Source organism: Papio anubis, chromosome 6, assembly GCF_008728515.1.
Source record: "Papio anubis isolate 15944 chromosome 6, Panubis1.0, whole genome shotgun sequence".
Taxonomy (NCBI): Eukaryota; Metazoa; Chordata; class Mammalia; order Primates; family Cercopithecidae; genus Papio; species Papio anubis.
The window spans coordinates 133648653-133671055 of NC_044981.1; the positions used below are offsets into that span (position 1 = coordinate 133648653).

The 22403-nt window shown below is 33.9% G+C and overlaps 1 protein-coding gene across 7 annotated transcripts in view; it reads right to left on the bottom strand.

The window, feature by feature from the left end:
* Nucleotides 1–22403, bottom strand: part of LAMA2 (laminin subunit alpha 2) — a 618419-nt gene that overhangs the window by 353169 nt on the left and 242847 nt on the right. For all 7 annotated transcript variants that reach the window (XM_021936880.2, XM_021936881.2, XM_021936883.2 and 4 more), the window contains exons 5-8: nucleotides 14904–15083; nucleotides 11928–12017; nucleotides 9863–9980; nucleotides 4234–4412 (exon numbers count right to left, since the gene is read on the bottom strand). In XM_021936880.2, coding sequence (XP_021792572.2) covers nucleotides 4234–4412; nucleotides 9863–9980; nucleotides 11928–12017; nucleotides 14904–15083 — 567 coding nt within the window. The remainder of the gene's footprint in view (nucleotides 1–4233; nucleotides 4413–9862; nucleotides 9981–11927; nucleotides 12018–14903; nucleotides 15084–22403) is intronic.

Here is a 22403-nt window from a genome sequence, read left to right on the forward strand (position 1 = left end):
ACTGAATAAAAAAATGCAGTACATATACACTATGGAATACTACACAGCCATAAAAAAGAATAAAATCATGTCCTTTGATGCAACACGGATGGAGCCAAAGGCCATTATCCTAAGTGAATTAATGTAAGAATAGAAAACCAGATACTGCATGTTCTCTCTTATGAGTGGGAGGTAAACATTGAGTACACGTGGACACAAAGAAGGCAACAATAGACACCAGGGCCTACTTGAGAAGGGTGGGAGCGGGGTGAAGATTGAAAAACTTATGCTTATTATTTGGGTGATGAAATAATCTGTGCACCAAATCCCATGACACATAATTTACCCACGTACTCCTTGAACCTAAAATAAAAGTTGGAATGGAAAAATATATATACAAAGAGGTACTGCTAAAAAGATAATAAAGAAAATAAAATGGAATACTGAAAGATATTTGTTTAACATAAAAGTAGACAGAAAAGGAAGAATGGGAACAAAAATTTTGTGACACAAATGGGAAACAAAGAGCAAAACCCGATCATATTATTAACTATATTAAATTTATGGACTAAACACACAGTAACTTTCAGGATAAAAACTCCATCTATTTTACTCTTTATAAGAAATCTTTTAAATGAAAATAAAGATAGGTTGAAAGTTAAACAAAATCAGAAAAGACATACCATACAGAGTAAGCATATGAAAACTGCTATGACAATATTAATAAACAACAAAGTAGACTTTATGATAAAAAGTGATATCTGAGATTAAGTGGAGATCATCACAGTTATTAAAATATCAATTTATAAGATATAAAAAATATAAAGATTCAAAATATTCTAAATATGTATGTACCTCATAACAGAGCTTCAAAAAACATGAAGAAATACTGAAAAAATGAAAGAAAGGTAGGAATCCATAATCACAGACTGGAAAAATCCACATTTATTTGTTTACCAAGAGAGACCATGCACTGAGCCATAAGTTAAATTTCAATAAACTTCTAAAGTTTGACATCTTAGAGAGTATGTTCTCAGATCATAAACATCCAGTGTAGAAATAAAAAATGTAATATTTAATAAAGCTTAAATATTTGGAAATTAGACAACAAAAAATAAATTGCAAGAGAAATTATAAATTATGTTAAATAGATAATGAACATACAGAATTTCTGAATTCATGAGCAGCAGCTAAAGAACTGCTAGAAGGAAATTTATATTTAAAAGTTCACATGATAAAAGAAGAAAGGTTTAAAATCATTTAACTTTCCAAATTGATAGGTAGCAAAAGAAAATGTAATTTAAACCCAAAACAGGTCAAATGAATAATATAATACATAGAACAGAATCAATAAAAATACAAAAAATAAAATGGCAGGAGTTTTTTTGAAAAGATTAAGAAAATTGATAAACCCCTAACAAAAGTGATCAATAAAAGGAGAAAAGCACAACTTAATCATTTTAAAAACCACAGAGGGGATATCCAGATAGATGCTATAGACTTCAAGAAAATAATAATGGAATTTTTAAAACTGCCAATTGCCAGTAATTTGACAATTTAGATGAATTGAACAAATTACTTGAAAAATACAATATATCAAAAATTGACCCTCCCCAAAGATATTAATACAAAACTTATCTAGGCCTATGTCTAATAAAAATTAGCCAATGCATTTAAAAAAGTTTTCCCACAAAGAAAACTAGAGACTCAGATAGTTTCACCGGGAAATTTTATCAAGCATTTTAAAGAGAATTAATTTTAATCTGAAGTTACTTTAGAAAACAGAGGAAGATGAATTGCATTTCCCAGATCATTTGTTGATGCCAGTATACCCCAATAAAAAAACCTGACAAAGACATTATAAGAAAATAAAATTATAGACCAATCCAATATCTTTTATGAAAGGATGTCAAAATTCTTAACCAAACATTAGTCAACTGAATCATCCAATATATAAAAATGATAATATAACATGACCAAATGGAGATTAATTCACAAATGCAGAGCTGGCTTCATATTTTAAAATTAAATTTGTGTAAATTGTCCACATTAACAGAATAAAGGAGAAAATCCTTATGTTCATTTCAGTAGGTTTCAAAAAGCATATGACAAAATTCAAAATCATTTTGTTATAAAAACTCTCTGCAACTTAGGAATAATGGGGGACCTACTGAATCTGATAAAGGGCGTCCATTAAAAATCTGCAGTTCACGTCATACTCAATAGTGAAATATTACTTTAAAATTGAGAACAAAGTGAAGATGTCAGCTCTCACTATTTTTAGTTAACCTTGGCATAAAGATTGCAAAGGAAGAAGTAAGTCTGAATTTACTTGCGGGTAAAATGATTGTTTATGTGTACGTTTCTAAAGCACGTAGTTTAAAACTACTAGAACTAATAAAGAAATTGAGGATGGCTATAGGACATAAAGTCAATATTCAAAATTCTTTAATAATTACATTAAATAATTTGAAAACTATTTTAAAAACTTTTTTTGCAATCATGCAAAGCAAAATACTAAAGATTAATTTAACAAAAGACATGCAAGATCTCTGTACTGGAACACTGACATGAATAAAGAAGATAGAAATAAATGGAGAGGTATACTACATTCATTGGTTAAATGACTCAATATTATTATGTTATTTTCCTCAATACTTGTTTTCTTTTAAAGTTTAATTTTTTTCTTTTGACAAAATTGTATATATTTATCAAGTGTGACATGATATTTTGAATATCACTGTATATGTTATTATATATATATACAAATTGTGAAATGGTTATATCAAACTAATAACATATTATCTAACATAATTATCAATTTTGTGGTAAGAATGCTGAAAATCTACTCTCAGCATTTTTCAAGAATAAATATATTGTTATTAACTATAGTCACCATGTTGTGCAATAGATATCTTCAATGTTTTCCTACTATCTAACTGAAATTTTGTATTCTTTGACCAACAACTCCTCAAGCTCCATTTTCCATATTTGCATGTAGATTCTAAGCAATAATCCTAATATTTTCTGTAATTGACAAGTTGATTCTAAAATTGTATGGAAACACACACACACACACACACACACTGCTATAGACAAAACAATCTTGAAAATAAATAATAAAATTGGTACATTATATTACCTAAATTCTAGACTTACTAAAGCAATGAAGATAGTATGGTATTAGCACATAGAGGGAAAAACAGATGCTTGGAAAAATAGATAACCGAGGTTCTAGAAACTGATCCATGTAATATGATCAATTGATTTTTCAACAAATGGTATAGAACTTCAGGTTAACCATATAAATCTGGTTACATATTTCACACCACACACAAACATTTACTTGATATGGGCAATAGCTCTGTAAGTTTTTAGGATAAAAAATATTATTTAGACATTGAACATGTACTTCATATGAGAAGATACAGGAATGGTCAATAAGTCCTTAAATTAAAATTAAATCCATAATCAGATGCCATTTCACATCCACTAGATGACTAAAATCCGAAAAAGTAGTCAACATCAAATATTAGAGATGATACAGAACAATTGGAACTCATACAACTTTTTGGTGAACACGTTATACATTATTACTAATTTGGCAAAATATTGATGGTTTCTTATAAAGTTAAGCATCTACCTATCTTATGAAAAAAGTATTCTACTCCTAAGTATTTACACAAGGTAAATAAAAACATGACTATAAAACGTATAGTCTAAAAAAATAGTAGTATAAAATTATTTGTAGAAGCTAAGCTAAAACTGGAAAAGATCTTGATTTCTATCAACAGGAGAATGGATTTAAAATTTTAACATGGTCAGGCAGATAAATACTACTCAGCAATTTCTTTCAAGAAAAAGAACTACTGATGCACAAACAACATGGATAAATCTCAAAATGTTATCTTGAGTGAAAGAAGACAGACTAGTATGTACTGTATGATTTCATTTTTATGAAATTCTCTAAGAGGCACACGTAATTTATGTTCTAAAACTCAGAATAGAGTTTGCCTCGGGTGGGGATTGACTGGAAGAAGCCATGATAAAACTTCCTGGAGTGATGGAAATGTTTTATTTTACATCCTCACAGATTTAGGTCAGTTTCAACTACGAAATGTTCCTACTCACCTTTTAATTTGAGGTTCAACTGCTTAGAGAAGCTTTCAAAATTTTTTTTTTTTTTTTTGTATAAAACATTTTTGTATGAAAAAGCAAAAAATAACTCTTTATGAAGGAAAAAGCATACTTTACCCCTTTGGGTCTGAAGAAGCCATCAATACATGTCTCACAGTTTATACCAGCAGTATTTTGGGTACAATTAATGCAAACACCCCCTCCAATGTACTTTCCATGTATATTCAAACTCAGACTTCTTCTGGCAACATTTTCATCATAATAGCATTCTTCAGCTTTTCCATGACAATTGCATGCTGCATTAGGGAAAAATAAATTAATAAACATTAATTTCAGATTTCAGATACATTTAAAAATCATTTCTATTATACATAATCGATTTTTTTTTTTTTTTTTTTTTGAGACAGAGTCTTGCTCTGCTGCCAGGCTGGAGTGCAGAGTGGCACCATCTTGGCTCACTACAACCTCTGCCTCCCAGGTTCAAGCAATCTTCCTGTCCCAGCCTCCCGAGTAGCTGGGACTACAGGCGTGCGTCACTACACCCAGCTAATTTTTGTATTTTTAGTAGAGACAGGGTTTCACCATGTTGACCAGGCTGGTCTTGAACTCCTGACCTGTGATCCACCCGCCTTGGTCTCCCAAAGTGTTGGGATTACAGGCGTGAGCCACCGCTCCTGGCCTAGATTTTTGTACCATACGGGAAATTACATTTAGCATACACACACACAAAGGCATCTAGAAAGCATCTGGATTTATTGGAGGTATTAAAAAATTCACACATTTTAATGGAATTTGAAATAATTAAAACATATACATTAAGTTCAATCATATGCAATTGCCAATATTTGATGTTGACTAATGTGCAATTTTATATGGATCAACTTACAATTTCCATTCAATAATTCAATAAATTATTGAATGATGGCACTGAATGATTAACAACTAGGTCATCTGTAATGAATTATTACCATATGGAAATTTCTGTATTAGAGCCTATGGGTAAAGAAAAATACGTATAATGTAATCCCTTTCTTTTGATACTAATAACAACTAAAACATATTTAGGTTTTTTTCAATGCCAGACACTCTTCTGAATGCTCCATATTTGTTGCTACTGATTTTAATCCTCAAAAATGCTTTTAGGAATTAGGTATTATTATTATTAACCCATTTTTGTATACTAGAAACCTGAGTCCAGAGAAGTGAAATAACGTGTAAAAGATCCTCCAATCAGTATTGGAAACCAATCTCTGAAGCCAGACTCCAGAGTCTGCACTGCTAAAGACTGCCAGGATCCCTTCACATTCTACCTGGTGAATGACATAAGATACATGGCGTGCGCCAAGGAATTAAGACAAACCGAGAGTTAGCGGCTAAGATCATGCTATTTTGCACCCAACTGTCTTGGATGTGAGTGTGCTCTCCCCTACTTAGTAGTCATATGACACTGGAAAATTCTTAATTACATGAAGGCTCAGTTTCCATATAAAACACGGAGTGATCAATAGTAATTACTAGATTGGGATATCTAAAAGTACAAGTGAGATAATGCATGTACAATCATTAGCATAATGTCTTATAAATAAGTTCACAATTGATTTTTCTTCTCTTCATCCTCCTTGTCTTTTTCATATTACATTAGAAGAATTCAAAGAAGTGAAAAATCACTTTCTCCAGAAAGGATTGGGTAAGACTTTTCTAAACATGAAGAATTTATATTAGGATAGAACCAGGGAAATATACCGATGCAGAGTCTCCTTCCTACCTCAGATGTTGAGTTTCTTAGGAGTACTTACATTTATTTTCACGTGTGTGTGTGTGTGTGTGTGCGCACATAGGTGTGCTTGTATGCATACAGCTCAATCTTTTTATTTATTCTACAAAAGGGAAGGGGCATTTGTATACTGTTTAGAACCGTTTCTTTTTACTAACAGTAAATCATGGAGATCTTTCCACATTAGCATGTGTATCCCCTAAGGGTACACAGGGTACTACTTGAATGAAGGTATTGATCAGGTCCCTATTAATGAACAGTTACACAGTTTCCATGTTTCTCCCTTTCAAATAACACTGAACACATACTGGGAGGACAAGGATGCTGGGTGCAGGGAGGGGCTCTAATGTTAGAAAAGTTTCCTATTTGCCAATTGAGAGACTGAGGCAAAAACTCAAGTCCTAGCATCACTTTAGTACTTGTCTCTTATACATGTTTTGCGAATGCTTAGCAGAATGCCTGAAACATACTAAATACTGAGCTCAAGAAATGTTAGTAGCAGTAGTGGTAGCACTTGTATAATAACGACAAGGATCATGATAATATGCCTTGTACATCTATATGAATATATCTATAGGCTTAACTCCTGGAAGCATAATTTCTAGTCAAAGGATATGTAAAATTTAAATTTTAATCACTTAAAAATTCCCCTCCAGGAATGCTATGACAAATGACTTTCCCTCTAGTAGATATGATAAAACAGTGTCTCCATAGCCACCAACCTAGTGTATTATCAACCCTTGAATATAATTCCTGGACATAATAAGCATTCAAATATTTGTTGAGTGGAAGAATAAACACTTTGATAAGAATAAACACTTTGATAAGTGAAAAATAATATTGTCATTGTTTTAACTGATACTTCCTTCATTATGAGTGTGATTATCTTTTTACAAAGTTATATGTCATTTCTGAGGAATACCTGTTTTGATCTTTCTCATTTTTAACAGGTTAATTAACTTTTTTCTATTGATATGTAAGATCTCTTAATATAGAAAGGTTATTATCCCCTTGTCATGTTTGTTGTAAATACCTTTCCCAACCTGCTGACATTTGATTTAGAATATAGTATTTTTGCTATGTTAATGGAGAGTTTCAAACTTTAGGGAACACATAGTAATAAATACAAATCACTAGGCATTGTAAGCAGTTTTATATCTTTAGGACAACATACAAGAATTCCTTTTTTTTTTCTTCAGAAAGACAGTGATATAGCTTGGCTCTGTGTCCCCACCCAAATCTCATTTCAAATTGTAATCTCCATGTATGGAGGGAGGGAGGAGATTGGATCAAGGGGGCAGCTCCCCCACGCTGTCCTCGTGATAGTGAGTGAGTTCTTACAAGATCTGATGGTTTTATAAGGGGCTCTTCCCCCTTCACTTTCTCCTCTCTCTCCTGCACCATGTAAGACATGCCTGCTCCCTCTTTCTCCTTGATTGTAAGTTTCCTGAGGCCTCCTGGCCATGCAGAAGGGTGAGTCAACTAAACCTCTTTCCTTTATAAATTACCCAGTCTCAGGTAGTATCTTTATAGCAGTGTGAAAACGGAATAATACAGACAGGATCTCACTATGTGGCTGGCCTCAAACTCCTGGGCTCAAGAGATCCTCCCACCATAGCTTTTTTCCAGTAGCTGGGATTATAGGAGCATGCCATTGGACCTGGCTATGAATTCTTAAAAGCTTTGTTGTAAAAGTGTATTTCAAGAAACAGTCAAAACTTCTGCTGCCAGTATAAGCAGAGGAAAATATAAAGTAGTACAGACTCACACTATTTAGAACTGGTGTTGTCAAGAGTGTTTAAAACTATGAACTACTATAGGTAAAACACTGATGCCAAAGAAACGGTCCTTCACACACTCTGTGCAGCCAGGACCCTACATCTACAGTCCCATTTGCTGTGTGTAGGCTGCAGCCTACCCTGCTCTGTGTGTAACCTTCAAGAATGTGGCTAGTAACTGATCACGAAGCCATGTTTTTGCTCCGTCATCAGCAACTTACTATTTCACGGAATGTCCACGATATATCATATGAAACTGTTCTTTAGTAAAGGCTTAGCAGTTGAATGAATATTCTATGCTTTTTAGAGATATTATCTTCCCTTATGTAAGCTAGATTGATGAAAATCCAAATTAAACTCAAATGAATTAGAATGTGATTATTCATTTTATGGAGGGATTTGTCATGTCACGGAAGGATTTTTCTAAATATTAAGGTGACTGGAATATGATTCAACTTGGAAAAGAACATTTTTACATAAGCTTTTAGGAATGTATTCATTGCTGAAAGTGTGATTTTATGTATGACTTTATGGCTAAGATCCCCATCTTGAATTTCTGGGTTTTTAAAATGTTTGTTTTTCAGTTTGGAAATATGACCTTCCCTCTTCCCTACAGGGAAAGAAAAAAAAAATGCTTCACAATTCCACTATTTTAAAAACGTGTACAGTAGCAGTTTGAAATGTCTTGCTTTGCTTAGTCTACCTCTATTGCTAACAAGTTGCTCTATTCTTTTTGTTTTGTATTTAAACATAGAAACATAAGTAAAGAGTGGTAAAGGATTTTGCAGAGCCACTTAACATTACATAATTATCACTGTGTGAAAGCATGTCAGTGGCAACAGGAAGACCCCTAACTTCAAGTGCTGCTCCCACTTATGATTACTGATATTCCACAAACAGAAGAGAAATGTAATTAAAATTTAAAGAAGCTCGAGAGCAAACATCCCTGGGTGGCATTACATTTAAAGTTACTCTTTAGAACAAATGTCTGTTCTCTATGGAGAAGCTGTGGAGAACTGAGAGATTAGCCAGAACATGGCTGGAAGTAGTTGAAGGAAACAAAGGCTGGGCTTCCAATGGTCCCCTACCATGCATGGTGAGTGATGATCCAATGGTGGCTCATGCCTCCAGATATGCTTCTATAATAATGGGAGATTTCTAATTCATAATATCTTTATAAGCAGGCAGACACAAATCCAAAAGCAAATGAAGTGAGTGCAGAAAATAAGGAGACCTAATAGCATATATGCAGAATCTCAAACTAAAAAGAAAATACAACCATCCCTCAATATCCATGGGAATGGTTCCAGGACCTCCCTCAAACACCAAGATTCAAGGATACTCAAGTCCCTGTTATAAAGTGGCATAGTATTTGCATACAGCCTATGCACATTCTCCTGTATACTTTAAATCATCTCTAGATTACTTATAATACCTAACAAAATGTAAATACTACATAAATAGTTGTTGTATTATATTGTTTAGGAAATAATAACAAGAAAAACGTCTTTACAAGTTCAGTACAGATGCAATTATTTTTCAAACATTTTTGATCTGCAGTTAGTTAGACCCATGGATGGGGAAACCGTGGATATGGAAGGCCGACTTTATATCTTATAGTTGGGGAACATTTTATGATTAAGGTGTGTTATGATTCAATAGCTTTAAAGACCTGTCATGTCTGACATGTTGTACATGATAAATGTGAGTTGAGTTAATTTGTTATTCAGAGAATATATACTGTTGGTATTAATTTAAAATGTCTATCAAGCTGTTTTTGAAGGCCATATATACTTAGTGAGCTGAAAAAAATGTGGTTAGGGCTGATTTACTGTAATATTAATATTTGAATTCAGTTGAATTGGACTTTATGCTAGTTTAGGTTTACAGTTCAGCCCAAGACTATTTTTAGGTCTTTTCTTGGGTTGAGAAAATCTCCAGAAACACAGGTTTCTCCATGATACCTGTCACCTAATAAGACCAGTTGTCACTATTAGGCTATAAAGTCATCTGCTACATTTCTTAGATATTTCCCTTTAGGAAAAGCTAGACATATGGGTTCTCTTCGAAGTGATAATATAAATGAGTATTTGTTGACACATTTGCATAACCAGCCATTTCACTATTTTTCATTATTGGCTTTTTTTCTTGGAAAGGAAGTATGACATATTTTGTTGGCTTCTAAAGAACATACCTTCACATTCAGTTTTAGTTAGAAAAGTTCCAGCTCTCCAGGGTTTCTGATGGAATCCTGGACAGCACTGATCACAGCTATCGCCACATGTGTTATGCTCACACTCACAGCGAGATTTCTAGTCAAGAAGAGGGAGGAAGCACAAATTTCAGCCTTATTTAGAACCATAAAGGAAGCCTCTCTCTAAAGGTACTATGAAGAAAAAAGAAAACATCTGGACTATGTACTAAAATGTAAAACTACACAGTCTAGGAAGAAAGTGGTGCCAGGCTTGAAGTGGGTATATTTGATCAACATCAGCTTCAGGAAGTCCAGGCTGGTTCTGGAATCACTGGGTTTAGGCTCAGAAGAAAGCAGGAAGGCCAAGCTGGGAGTGGTCTTGAAGACTGAATTCTCCTTCTCTGATGCCTGGGATCTATGTGTTTTTTGGGGGTCGATGTGCTTATTTTAAGGCTCCCCTCAAAATGTTGTTAACATTTTTGGATATGGCAAAAAGGAGGGAGTTGATTCCTAGGCCTCTGGGGATGCAGGTAAAACATAAATCTAATGTCTCTAGGACTAAATCTCCTGTCTGTGTGTGCTCTGAATACAGTCTCAATTTGCTACATGGAACTGGCCTTCCAAGGCTGTCTTGTGGACTTTCAAAGCCTTGGAAACACTGCTCATCAGTACACCTGATAGAAAGCACCCTGCCTGCATTAGCTATTTGTCCTGATGTTATCCCTCCTTTTGTCTCCCTCCATCTGATAAGCCCTGGTGTGTGTTGTTCCCCTCCTTGAGTCCATGTGTTCTTATTGTTTAGCTCTCACTTATGAATGAGAACATGCAGTGTTTGGTTTTCTGTTCCTGTGTTAGTTTCCTGAGGATGATGGTTTCCAGCTTCATCCATGTCCCTGCAAAGGACATGATCTCATTCCTTTTTATGGCAGCATTGTATCCCATGGTGGCATATGCATTTTTTTCACTTCTTACAAATAAAATAACAGTAAATGGATTTTTAAAATGCAGAAAGCCAGTGAGACAAAGGGACTGTAAAGCCTGTGGAAAATTACGCCTAGGTGACGGGGCAGGTGATAGGGGCAGCAAATGACCATGACATGACACACATTTATCTATGTAACAAACCTGCATGTTGTGCATGAGTATCCCAGGATTTAAAGTAAAATTTTAAAAAATGAAAAAAAAAAAAAAAAAAAAAGCACCCATACCAGGAAGAAAGCAGCACTGCAGCTTTGCCCATAAAAACATGCTAGTGTACTTTAATCTTCCCAGGAGATAACATTATAATCCAATAATCAGAAAACTAACTTTGAGTATAATGTCATTTGCATTACAATATTTGAGAAAAAAATTTGTGGCCTATTTACATTCACTGATGTTACTATTCAATGTATTTTTCCATATACTATACAGGAGATGAGTTTGAATTTCACCAGTTTGTCTACGACAGGAAAAACAGATGCTCATTATTCATCTTCTCCTTTAGGTTATGTTCACTTAATTCATTGTCATTAATGAAAAAACTCTATCCAAAAGCATTCTGGCATTTTCCGGCTTGCCACTACTGCTCTCTTGATTCTCTCATCCACTCCACCCCCTCCATCCCCTCATTGCCCCTGCCCTACTTTATCCTCCTGTTCCATTGCCATTTATATATTTACTTCCCTGCACATTTTTTAATTCATTTGCATTAATTTTTTGATTAAAAACTTTAAAAGAAATGGTCAGGTTGATTGATGGCAGGCATTCGCTGAAGCTACATCATGAGGCAGGCTGTCATAGCTAGAGAGGTTTCAAAATAGATAGACCAGTTTGGAGCCTTTTTGAAAAAAAAAAAAAAAAAAGAAAAAGAAAAACTAATCTGTTTTCTGATACTGTGATGGCTGATTTCAAAGTCTATCATCCTAACTGCCAGCTCTTATTTCACCCTGGCATGGATTTCTGTTACACTGTCTAAGTGGGGACCTGACACCCATTTACAGCGTTCTCTGTGAGCAAAGACTCTCATGAAACATTTTACAGCTCAGGGCTTCATTTTGCCTAAGCATCCTATAAATATACATACATTTGTCGCTGGATCAAGTGGACAAGCCCTGGCATGACCATAGCAGATGCACATCCCTCCAACTGAAATATCCTTGACCGAGTAGTAATACTGCAAAAAGCAATCCAGAGAGAAATCCTGTTAAGATGATTGCAAGGTGAAAATAACAAAAGGGGACATTCAGTAAAAACTTTATTTTCTGCTTTTATCCTTAGTTTGAAGGACATTTGTGTTTCTTAAGGACAAGTGAGGACTCACAAAACCGACAAAGTAACTTCTAGCATTGTAATCTTAGCCCAAAGGAAGAGTGGCCTTTAATTTAAGTTAGGTAGGCATTTTAGAAATGTCTTTCTCCCAGTCAGTACCAAGTCCATGCTGGAGTACCTGTGGCTGACAGTAGTTTTTATCTGGGGCTAAGGACAACTATTCTTCTTAAAAGTTGTTTTACATAGTTTCTTGCAAGAAACCCTCTTTTATTGTGATTATAGGAACTGCAGTATTCACAAATCATATGCACATTGTTTTACTTGATGGATTTGAAAAGAACTAACAAAATTTAGGGAGAAATTGTGCTCATAACAATATAGTCCTTAATTATTAAGAAGAAAATTAAAAAGTCATTAACTGTAAGTTTATTGTGCAGAACATTTGCATTTTTATATTACTATGTTTAAAAGTCCATACAATTACCTTTATATATGAAGTTAATATAGAGCTATCTTACTAATTATTTTAATCTATCCAGCTATTTTTTAAGGATAATTATGGAGGCTGGACTATTTTTAAAATTTTAATTAATATGTATATAATATTTTATAATTTTCAGAGCACTTTACATTATCATATTCAAATAACCATCTTAGTGTTCGATAGTTCTATTATTCCAATTTCACACACAAAAGAAAAACACAGATTTAGCAAGAATATGTAGGTGGACACATATCTGAGTTACCTGACTAAAAATCCCCTTTTTCCAATTTACTTCTTTGTTTCTTTTTCCTTTTATTTGTTTTTGTTACATACATATAGTGTCTTTGAAAATATATTTGTTATGTTATCTTATTTGATATACCGAGACCTTGAAGTAATGGAACTGGCTAGGGAGTTTGGATAGTATAAAATTTTTTTTCATTTTACCTCATCACTTAATAATATACATACAAATAGAGATATTTGCTTAGAATGCTGATACAGTAGTATTTGTAAATGCTTTTAAAACTGCGAAATCTATTTCAAATAGAAATGTATAATGCTTTGCTTTTGAGTCATGAAGAAGAGCTAAAATTTGCTATCTTATTTTTATATATTTAAATTTAGATGTAGTGTTTATTGAACTTCAGTACTTTCAAAACACCATATTTATATGTTGACTTATACTGCACTATTTTAAAGGCTCATGTACGATAAAGTTACAAATAATAGATGTGTACCCCAACCCCCACTCTGCCTCCTGCAAAAGATGATAGAAAGAACACTAATTTATTTTCATTGATTTTTTTCCTCTGCTAGATATACTGTCAAGAAAGATTAAATTTCACTTCAATATTATTCAGTCTTCCTCGGTGTATATTTTTAAGTCACACCAAAATTAGAATTGAAAATGTTTTCTTAAATGAGTGAAAAATCTAAACATTGCTATAAAATAATGATTAGTTTTACATGAGACAATGTACAATATGTTGAGATATAATACAAGGGGAAATTATTTCAAGTTTGGAAAATACAGGGCACTAAAACATCTGACATACGTTGCATAGGACTAACTAAAGCCTTAAAAGTTACCTTGTGATGATGGAGAGGTTAGATGTGGGAAGTTAAGTAACGAGGAAAGAAAACATGAGAGGAGTATTTAGGATCTGTAACTATTTACCCTAGTGATTCAGCAATTTTGCAACTGATAACAGTGGTGTTACCTTAGTAGGATCATTCTAGAATTAAGTGCTTTGTCCTACAATATTAATTTCTCCCTATAATCCTCTTTCTTAGCTATGCCTCTAGTCATACAGTATATACTCTATTCACAGGAGTTTGCTTTATGGAGTTATGGCTGAATTGATTTCACTGATAATAATGTCTTGGTTGTGTAGCAGCATATGTGGGAGGTGCCATAAACCAGTGAATGTGGTAGAAGGTAGACAGGAGGAAGCACGGTTATCACTCATACCAATCTGAGTTGGTCATCTATCTTGTAATTCCACAAATTCCTGTTTAACACTGGAAGACAGCACGTCTGTTAGCTCTTGTGTTCAAAAAGCTTTTGAAAAGATGCTTTAAACTTTTTTCACCTAATATTTTATTTGTAAAGGAAAATAAAACAGTATGTAGAATCAGTTTTCTCCTATAACAGTGCATTTTTAAAACTATGGATTGTGATTCATTAATCAAGCATAAAACCAAATTATTTGATGGCCTACAAACCAGCAACACCAGCATCACCTGGAAAGTTTTTGAAGTGCAGTGTCTCTGCTCTGCCCTACTGAATCATAATCTATATTTCCACAAGATCACTGGCTAATTCCATGCACATTAAGGTTTCAGCCATACTGCTCTCTGTATGTGTGCATGTGTGTATACTGGCTCAGTTATGGCAAAAATCATGTTTCAAAGCCCCTGCACTTGCAGTAGTAACTCGCCAAAGCCAATTATAATAATAGTACAGATCACCTAAAGTACAAAGACTAATTTTATTCTGAAAAATAAGATTATTAACTAGACATTGTGATTCTCATTTTACAAAAGAAGAAATTAAAGTTTGAGAAGGCTAAAATGTTTGATAAATGTTACACGTGTAATAAGTGGCACAGCTTGAATATGAACAAATGAAGGTCTGCCAAATTTCAAATAATGATAATTAATAAAAATAATTTAAAATTCTAAAATAAAAATTTGATAATAACCACTCCTACAAATCACTAACAATTTTTTAAAAGTATTTAACAGACAAAAAGATAACTGGGATATCATTGGTAGGTTCTAATACGATTCATCATAACTTACTCTTCTGGTGACAATGGGGTCAATTTCTCTTGGGTCTTTGTGAGCAAACATCATCAAGTCAGCATTCAGTGTGCGGATCCTCTGAAATCTCAGGCGAATATAGCGAGCAGAGGTAAACTCCAGCAGTTCTGGAGAAGGATCGTCGGCACTTGGTCTCCCATTGATTAAAGAGATGTGAATCTAGACAATATGAAAAATAATTTAACAATTATGTTTTCCAAAATTTTAATATGGATTTTGTTTCTTTTTCTTGGAAAAATAAAGGTAACTTCCCCTTCTCCCAATCTGTTAGGCAGATTCAGGTACATGCCTATACACTGGCATCCAGTGAAGTAATTGACATATGTTATAGTCTTCTTAATACATGTACATGCAATTTGTTTGTTTATATCATAGGCATTTCTCTATATACTTCAGCTACCTCTATTTCTTTCTTCCAAGGCACTGCACCAACTTGACCTTCTTAGGATTTCCATGAATTCTTAATCATTCTTTCTCTGAAAATTATGTGCCCTAAATTATTTAAGAATCTGCGGTATGGTGGGAAACCAGAAAACTTGGGGAAAAAGTTATAAAACATCAGATTAAAAAAGGAACCCATTAGGAACTTAAAATAATTCTATACTTGAAAGCATCACATTATGTAGCCTTAAAATGTGGAGAATAAAAATTACAAGAAAAACTAGACAAATCTATCTTCACAGTGAGATATTTCAATAGGTTGTTTTAGGTTATTGTTGTGTGTAGTTTTTTTTTAGTAATTGATAGGTCAAGAAGACAAAAAATGACCAAGAATGTAACATACTCTATGAAAATCACACTCTAAAAAATATGTTAAACCTGAATGGAACGGTGAATTTTTTAGGACAATAATTTAGCACAGTTGACACCGAAAGAAATACAATTCAGTCAGATCATTTTCTATGTGAAAGAAGAATTGAGAAATTGACAACAAACTGCCCTCCAAAGGCGTACAATGCTGGCAGGCTCTCACAGAGACGTCCCAAGAGCAAAGAATTCTGATGAAGAATAAACTGTGTGATAAAATAAAAAGTACTGTTAGCACAAATAAAGGAAGTATGTTCCTATTACCCAAAGAACTCTTGTTAATAAAGAAAGAAACACACCAACAACATAACAAGATGCACAAATATATGAGGGCCCTATTCAAAGAAAAGAAAATGAAAATTACTGTTAAATGTTTATAAGATACTGATCCTCCCTCATAATAGGATAAATGTTAGTTAAAAACACACTAATAAACTTCCTATTTTTTCAGATTGGCAAACTCCACAAATATTAGTAATACTCTCTGATTGTACGACTAAGAGAGTAGATACATGTCTCTTACATTTACAGGTATAAAGTTAAAATGATACAAATTCTCAAGAAAGTAAATTGAGCAGTAACTATCAAAATTAGAAACACACAGTAATTTTGACCTAGCAATTCCACTTCTAGGAATTATTCTACAGATATAAAATGATATGGATACTATAATGCAGGTGAACTGAATATGGTTAATGGACTGAATGTTTGCATTCCCCCACTAAAATTCATATGTCGGAACCCTAATCCCAAATGTGATGATATTTGGGGGCAAGGCCTTTGGTAGATAATTAGATCCTGAAGGTGGAGCCCTCATGAATGAGATTAGTGACCTAATAAAAGGAGGTCAGAGAGCTAGCTAGCTCTCTTTCCACCATGTGAGGCTACAAGAAGTCAGCAGTATGCAAGCCAGAAAAGAGTCCTCACCAGAGGGCAACCATGCAGATACCTTGATCTCAGACTTTCAGTCTCCAGAACTGTGGGAAATGAATTTCTCTTGTTTACAGCCCACCTAGTCTATGGAACTTTCTTATGGCTGCCCAAACTGACAAAAACAATATTATTACCTCAGCATTTTTGATTATAATTTTTTTGTCACATCAAAGGACTGGAAATAACCTAGTATCCATCAATATGGGACTGGTTAAATAAATTGTATATCTGCATAATGAATTATTTGCAACCATAAAAAAGAATGAGGAATCTCTCAATATACAGATAGGAAGAAGCACGTATTTTCACCTTTTTTTTTTTTTTGTAAATGGATTATTACCTATGTAACAAGTTGAATCAAACCAAAATTGTTAAAGAAAGTGAAATTGAGTGGTAGATTTTGAACTGAAAATACACACACACACTCACACACACACACACACAAACATACACACAGTGCCAAACGTACAGGGATGCAGGAAGTGGGAGTTCTGTGCTGTCTGGGAGATGCTTGGGTACAGGACCGTGTGTGCACTGGGGAGCTGTGACTCAAGGTCACCCACTGAAATTTTCATCCACTTTTGTAAGATGATATATCATGTGTGTTAATTACATTTTTTGACAGGAGAGGCAATGATATGTATTTCCATTGCTAACATCCTGCATTTAGATAATCCCAGGGAGCCTTTTACAAACTGACTGCCAATAAACTACTTGAGTCACCAGAGAAATATAGCAAACTCTGAGACGAGAAACTAATTCTGGTGTCACAAAGAATAGACTCAAAATGCCTCACGATAAAAATATGAATATGTTCCAGCTAACTGAATCTACCTTGGATACTTAGTAAGGAATAGAATGCAAGGTCTTCTAAAATACTGAATCTGAAAATACTGAATCCCCTCTAATGCAGGGATTCTAAAAGAGTAAAGCAGATCTTGTATATTCCTCAAGATACACATTTCTGGCATCTAGCAGGTGAGCCAGAAATGTGTTTAGAATTGAGTTATATTTTTCGCTTAAGGAAGTAAGAGTTAAATGTTAAAAGAATGGATAAATGTATGGATGAAGCCATTAAAACTAATTTCCCTCTGAAATTAACCTTGGCACCCAAGAAAGTCACCAGTGCCGTTGAACTCAAGCTTACATTTCTATCAAATTCTCCCTTGACTGCCCCCAAAAATACTACTTGAAAGAAAGAAGGAAATCAATACATGTCTAGGATTATAGTTTCTGAACATTATTAGGGTTTATTTGGTGCGAATACTGTGGTGAATCATGTTTGTGCCGTATAAAGAATCAGTAAGTTTCTCACTTAAATATACAAAGCACTTTTTTGGAAAAAAATAGGTGTACATATTCTCATTTAAGTTAATAAACCGTATGATAGCTACATGAAGGATTCAGCAAAAGAACACTTCTCACAGCTTTGGTATTTTCATCAAGCTACTCTGCCAAGAGATCTTGTGAATACAGTTAGTCCCAAGCTGTTTCTGGGATATAAAACAAGCCAGCTGTTTGGCGATGTTGTGTGCAGCTTCCTTCCACCGTTTTGTGTGTAATTTTTTTTTCCATTTTCCTTCAAAATAAATCATAATGTTGGATAGGATATTTCCACGAGCACAATGCAGTGTAATTCCAAGTCCACTGGATAGCTTAGCATACTTCCTGATTTCCTATGGGGTGACAACCGGAGGGTGGTATCAGTCTTCAAGGAAGATGAAATGTATCCAACCCCAAGACCACCCCTGTCTTGCTGTGAGGACCTGAGAAATCTGTGGCAGCCTCTAATGTCTTGCAAAGTGGTTTCTATTACAGACCTGGTGGTGGGTGTATGTTCATGCTGTCACAGGAATTCATTCCAACTGAAAATATCAGACTATGGGTATCAACTGGTTTTTTAGATTTTAAAATTATACTTTTCTTTGAAATTCATTTTCCAAGGCAAATAAATGGGGGAAACCTCATCAGAAATATCTCTTTTTATAACCAAATGGCTATATCAATATGATACTCTGTTCACCCAAATAATCCTGTTTTTACTAGTGTAAGCATACTATATAAATCATGTTTCCTTTACAGATTAGTAAGACCTCCGTGCCTCTCTGGCATTTTTAATTTAGAATACATTTTAAAAATGATTTATGCTGTAAATAATTAGATTTCTCATATAGATGATTTTCCAGTATTATGCTTGTCTGTTTATGTTGCTACATTTGTTTTGGACAGCTGGAAGAGCCATAATTCTAATACCTTCCCTACCAATACAAGTTTCTTGAGTGAATGGATAGACGGGAGAATGAAGGCTACTGAAAGGTCATGAATAAGTATCAGAAACTTTGAAATAAGTAGCAGAAGTGGATAAAGTTGGCAACTTGATGTGTTGTATGCTCTCTCTTAAAACATGTTTGTGTTATCAATCTCTACAAGTGTGCAAATGAAATGAGCAAAACAAATTGAAAGTAAGCTGACCCCAGGAGACAAAACAGTAAATCCATATGTGTAGTTTGAGATTAAGAATGTATGAATACGGACAAAGAATTTGTATGTAAATGAGTGGCTGAGACATCTGGGAACCTCTTAAATCCAGTCATGCTCAATATGGCATTATTTCAGGAGAAATAATAAGATTATAAAAGGAACTTTCAAAAATAAGCCTAATCTCTTTTCTTTTGACTGTATAAAAAAAGAAGTACCATCACCCCTCATCAGTTATAGTTTCAGGGGATTTGTGAGGATTGGTTCCAGGACCTCCTGTGGATATCAAAATCTGAGGATGCTCAAGTCCTTGATATAAAATGGCATAGTATGTGCGTGTAACCTACACACATACTTCAAAATTATTTAAATCACATCTACATTACTTTAAATACCTAACACAATGTAACGGCTATGTAAATAGTTGTTATACTGTATTATTTAGGGAATAATGACAAGAAAAAAGTCTGCACATGTTCAGTACAGATGCAGGTATTTTTTCTAATATTTTTCATCTGCAGTCAGTTGAATCCGTGGATGTGGAATCCACAGATTCGGAGGTCTAACTGTATACATTTGAAGAAGCGAGGTGAGCTGTAGAAAGCTCAAGGAACGGGAACAATGCAACAATTGGTCATTGTGTTTCTAGCACAGAGTAAAGGCTCTGAGTCTGGCTCGGGATGGTAAATAGGTACATTTTGGTTTATTCCTCCACAAGGCTCCTATTATTCCATTGGTCTTCCTTCATTCCACTGAAACTGCTCTTGGGAAAGTCACTAATGTCCTTCACATTACTAACTGAAGTGTCCAATTCTCAGTCCTCACCATATTTGATCCATTAGCAGCATTTGAGACAACTGATTACTCCATTGACTTCCAGGACACACTGTTCTTGTTTTCCTACTACTGCTTCAGCTACCCCTTCTCAATCCCCTTCACTGCTACCTTTAATCCTTCCTAACTTTCTCGTAATAGAGCACCACAGCGCTCAATCCTTGGCCTTTTTCTCTGCTCTGTCCTCACATACTCATTTAGTAATCCCATTGAAGCTCAGTTTGTACTAAGTGTATTATCATCTTTATGAATTGTCACTGGCTTTATTGTATGTATCAGCATAGTCACTGAAAAATAATCTTACCATACCTTATCAGAAAGTTTTCACTGTAATTTAAGAAATCTTATTCAAATCAATGGAATATTGAAATACTTTTAAATGTTATAAAATATGAAAATACCATGAATATATGAAACAGTAATGTATGGGTAATTCAAATATACTGGATAAATGACAAGAGTTTCATAAGATATAATTTATTATACAGGTTAATACAATCTTTAGACCTTTCAGACTAGACATTTCCTTATCAAGAATCTTTCTGGCCTTAATGAGCAAATACAGGATTATGGACTCAGTCTCTTTCCAGGCATTATTTCCAATTATATCAGGCACAGTTTTTGAAGTATTCTGTGAATTTTCCTTTACTTCATATTTTGTTATTTTCTCCAGCCAAGAGTTCTCATTTTTAGAGTCATTTTTATTAATTCTAACACTGCTTATTTGCATATTCAGATGATTAGGTACTCTGAAGGCTTAAAACATATGCTTACCTCTCAGAGCTTTACTCCCTTTTTATATTTCAATATTTCCCATTCATATAGTTAGTCTATCACTCATTCGTTCAAATATATGTATTGGATATCTCCTAGATGGTCACTGAATTTTTACTTTCCTTTCTGTGTCACGGTCTATCTTATCTTTAGGTCCTTTCCTCAAACACCTTTTCTGTGTTCTCACTGCTTGCCATTTACACAGATGTACTTTATAGATCTTTAAAATCTCAGCTGTGTTGCCAATTCCATCCTCCCACAAATACTTCCATGGACTGTCTCGGATCTCCTTCTACAATTTATCCAAACTCCCTTGACTCCCCCCTATTTTTATTGCCAATTTACTTGCTTGTGTCTGCTAATAGATTTAAGTTCAATGAGGGTATACATTTTCTTATTTATTGTATAGCCTCAGTGTTTAACATAATGATTTAAGTACGTACTATATTATCAGTAATTATTTGTTGAATGAACATATCAATAGCAGTCCCCAAATACTATAGACTGGAATAGAGCTTCCAATGAATTAACTCTTTCCTCAAGCAAACATTTACAATTTGTGTATTGCATGTATCATTTAAAATTTGTATATGCTTTAACTGTATTTTACCTATATTTTTAATTCTATTTAATGACTGTTCATCATAAATTCTAGTATAAATTTATTTATTATAGTCTAATAAATTATTTTAGAGCTATAATAACAAATATTTTTAAAAACATTATATGAGTATCTTCATACATTTAGGTAAATCAATAAAGGATTATTAAATATACTAGTAGAGCCATTTATATTTTTTAGTATACAGAGCCATTTATATTTTTTACCACAAAGAAAAAAATAATTTTATAAATGATCTGTCCCTTCAGGTGCCTTAATATTCCTTTTTTTTTTTTTTTGGAAAGACTTTGTTTTCATGCAGCATGGAGAGCACTGAATTAGTTTGGAAGGTCTTTAATAAAGGTCCTTTTTTTTTTCCTACTGTCACTACAAATTTACACGACCAAACAGAACAACTACTCTTACATGTTCGATGACTACTGAGTGGCTTGAAAGGTAGTGCTGTAATAATAAAGTGTCAAGAACTGGGCACAAGCTTCTTTAACTTACCTCTTCCAAGAATACTAGGAAATGGCAACTTGAACTGTTCAACAAATATGACTGTATCATTGACAACTCTACCCCTAAGCATAGACTTAACAGGTCTTTCCCTCTTACATAAGAAGGTATTATGCTTTCAGTACCTAACACTGCGACCACAGGTCACTGATGGGTGACCTGTAACCCGTAATAACTGAATGGAAGATTCTGGTATCCTTCCCACTGGTCATAACGCATAAAAGGAACACTGACCACTAAGTGCCTGAAAATTTTCAAAAGCTGTAAATCATTACTGCTTGATTCCAACTGTCCCTGAACTTAAATTGTCATTCTCCTTTTCTTTAATATCTTTAGAATTACAGTCCTTGCACTTGTCATTCCTGGATGAAAGCTTTGCCTTCTACAAAATATTTAAACATATTCTTCAGTTAAAGCAATAGTCTTTAATAAATTTCAACATAATAAGAAAAGCCGTTTTCCTTAAAGAGTGTTTGTTATTTTATGTTTTTATTTTTCTTTTCTCCTAGCGAAACTAGTTAAAAGGTTTGCGT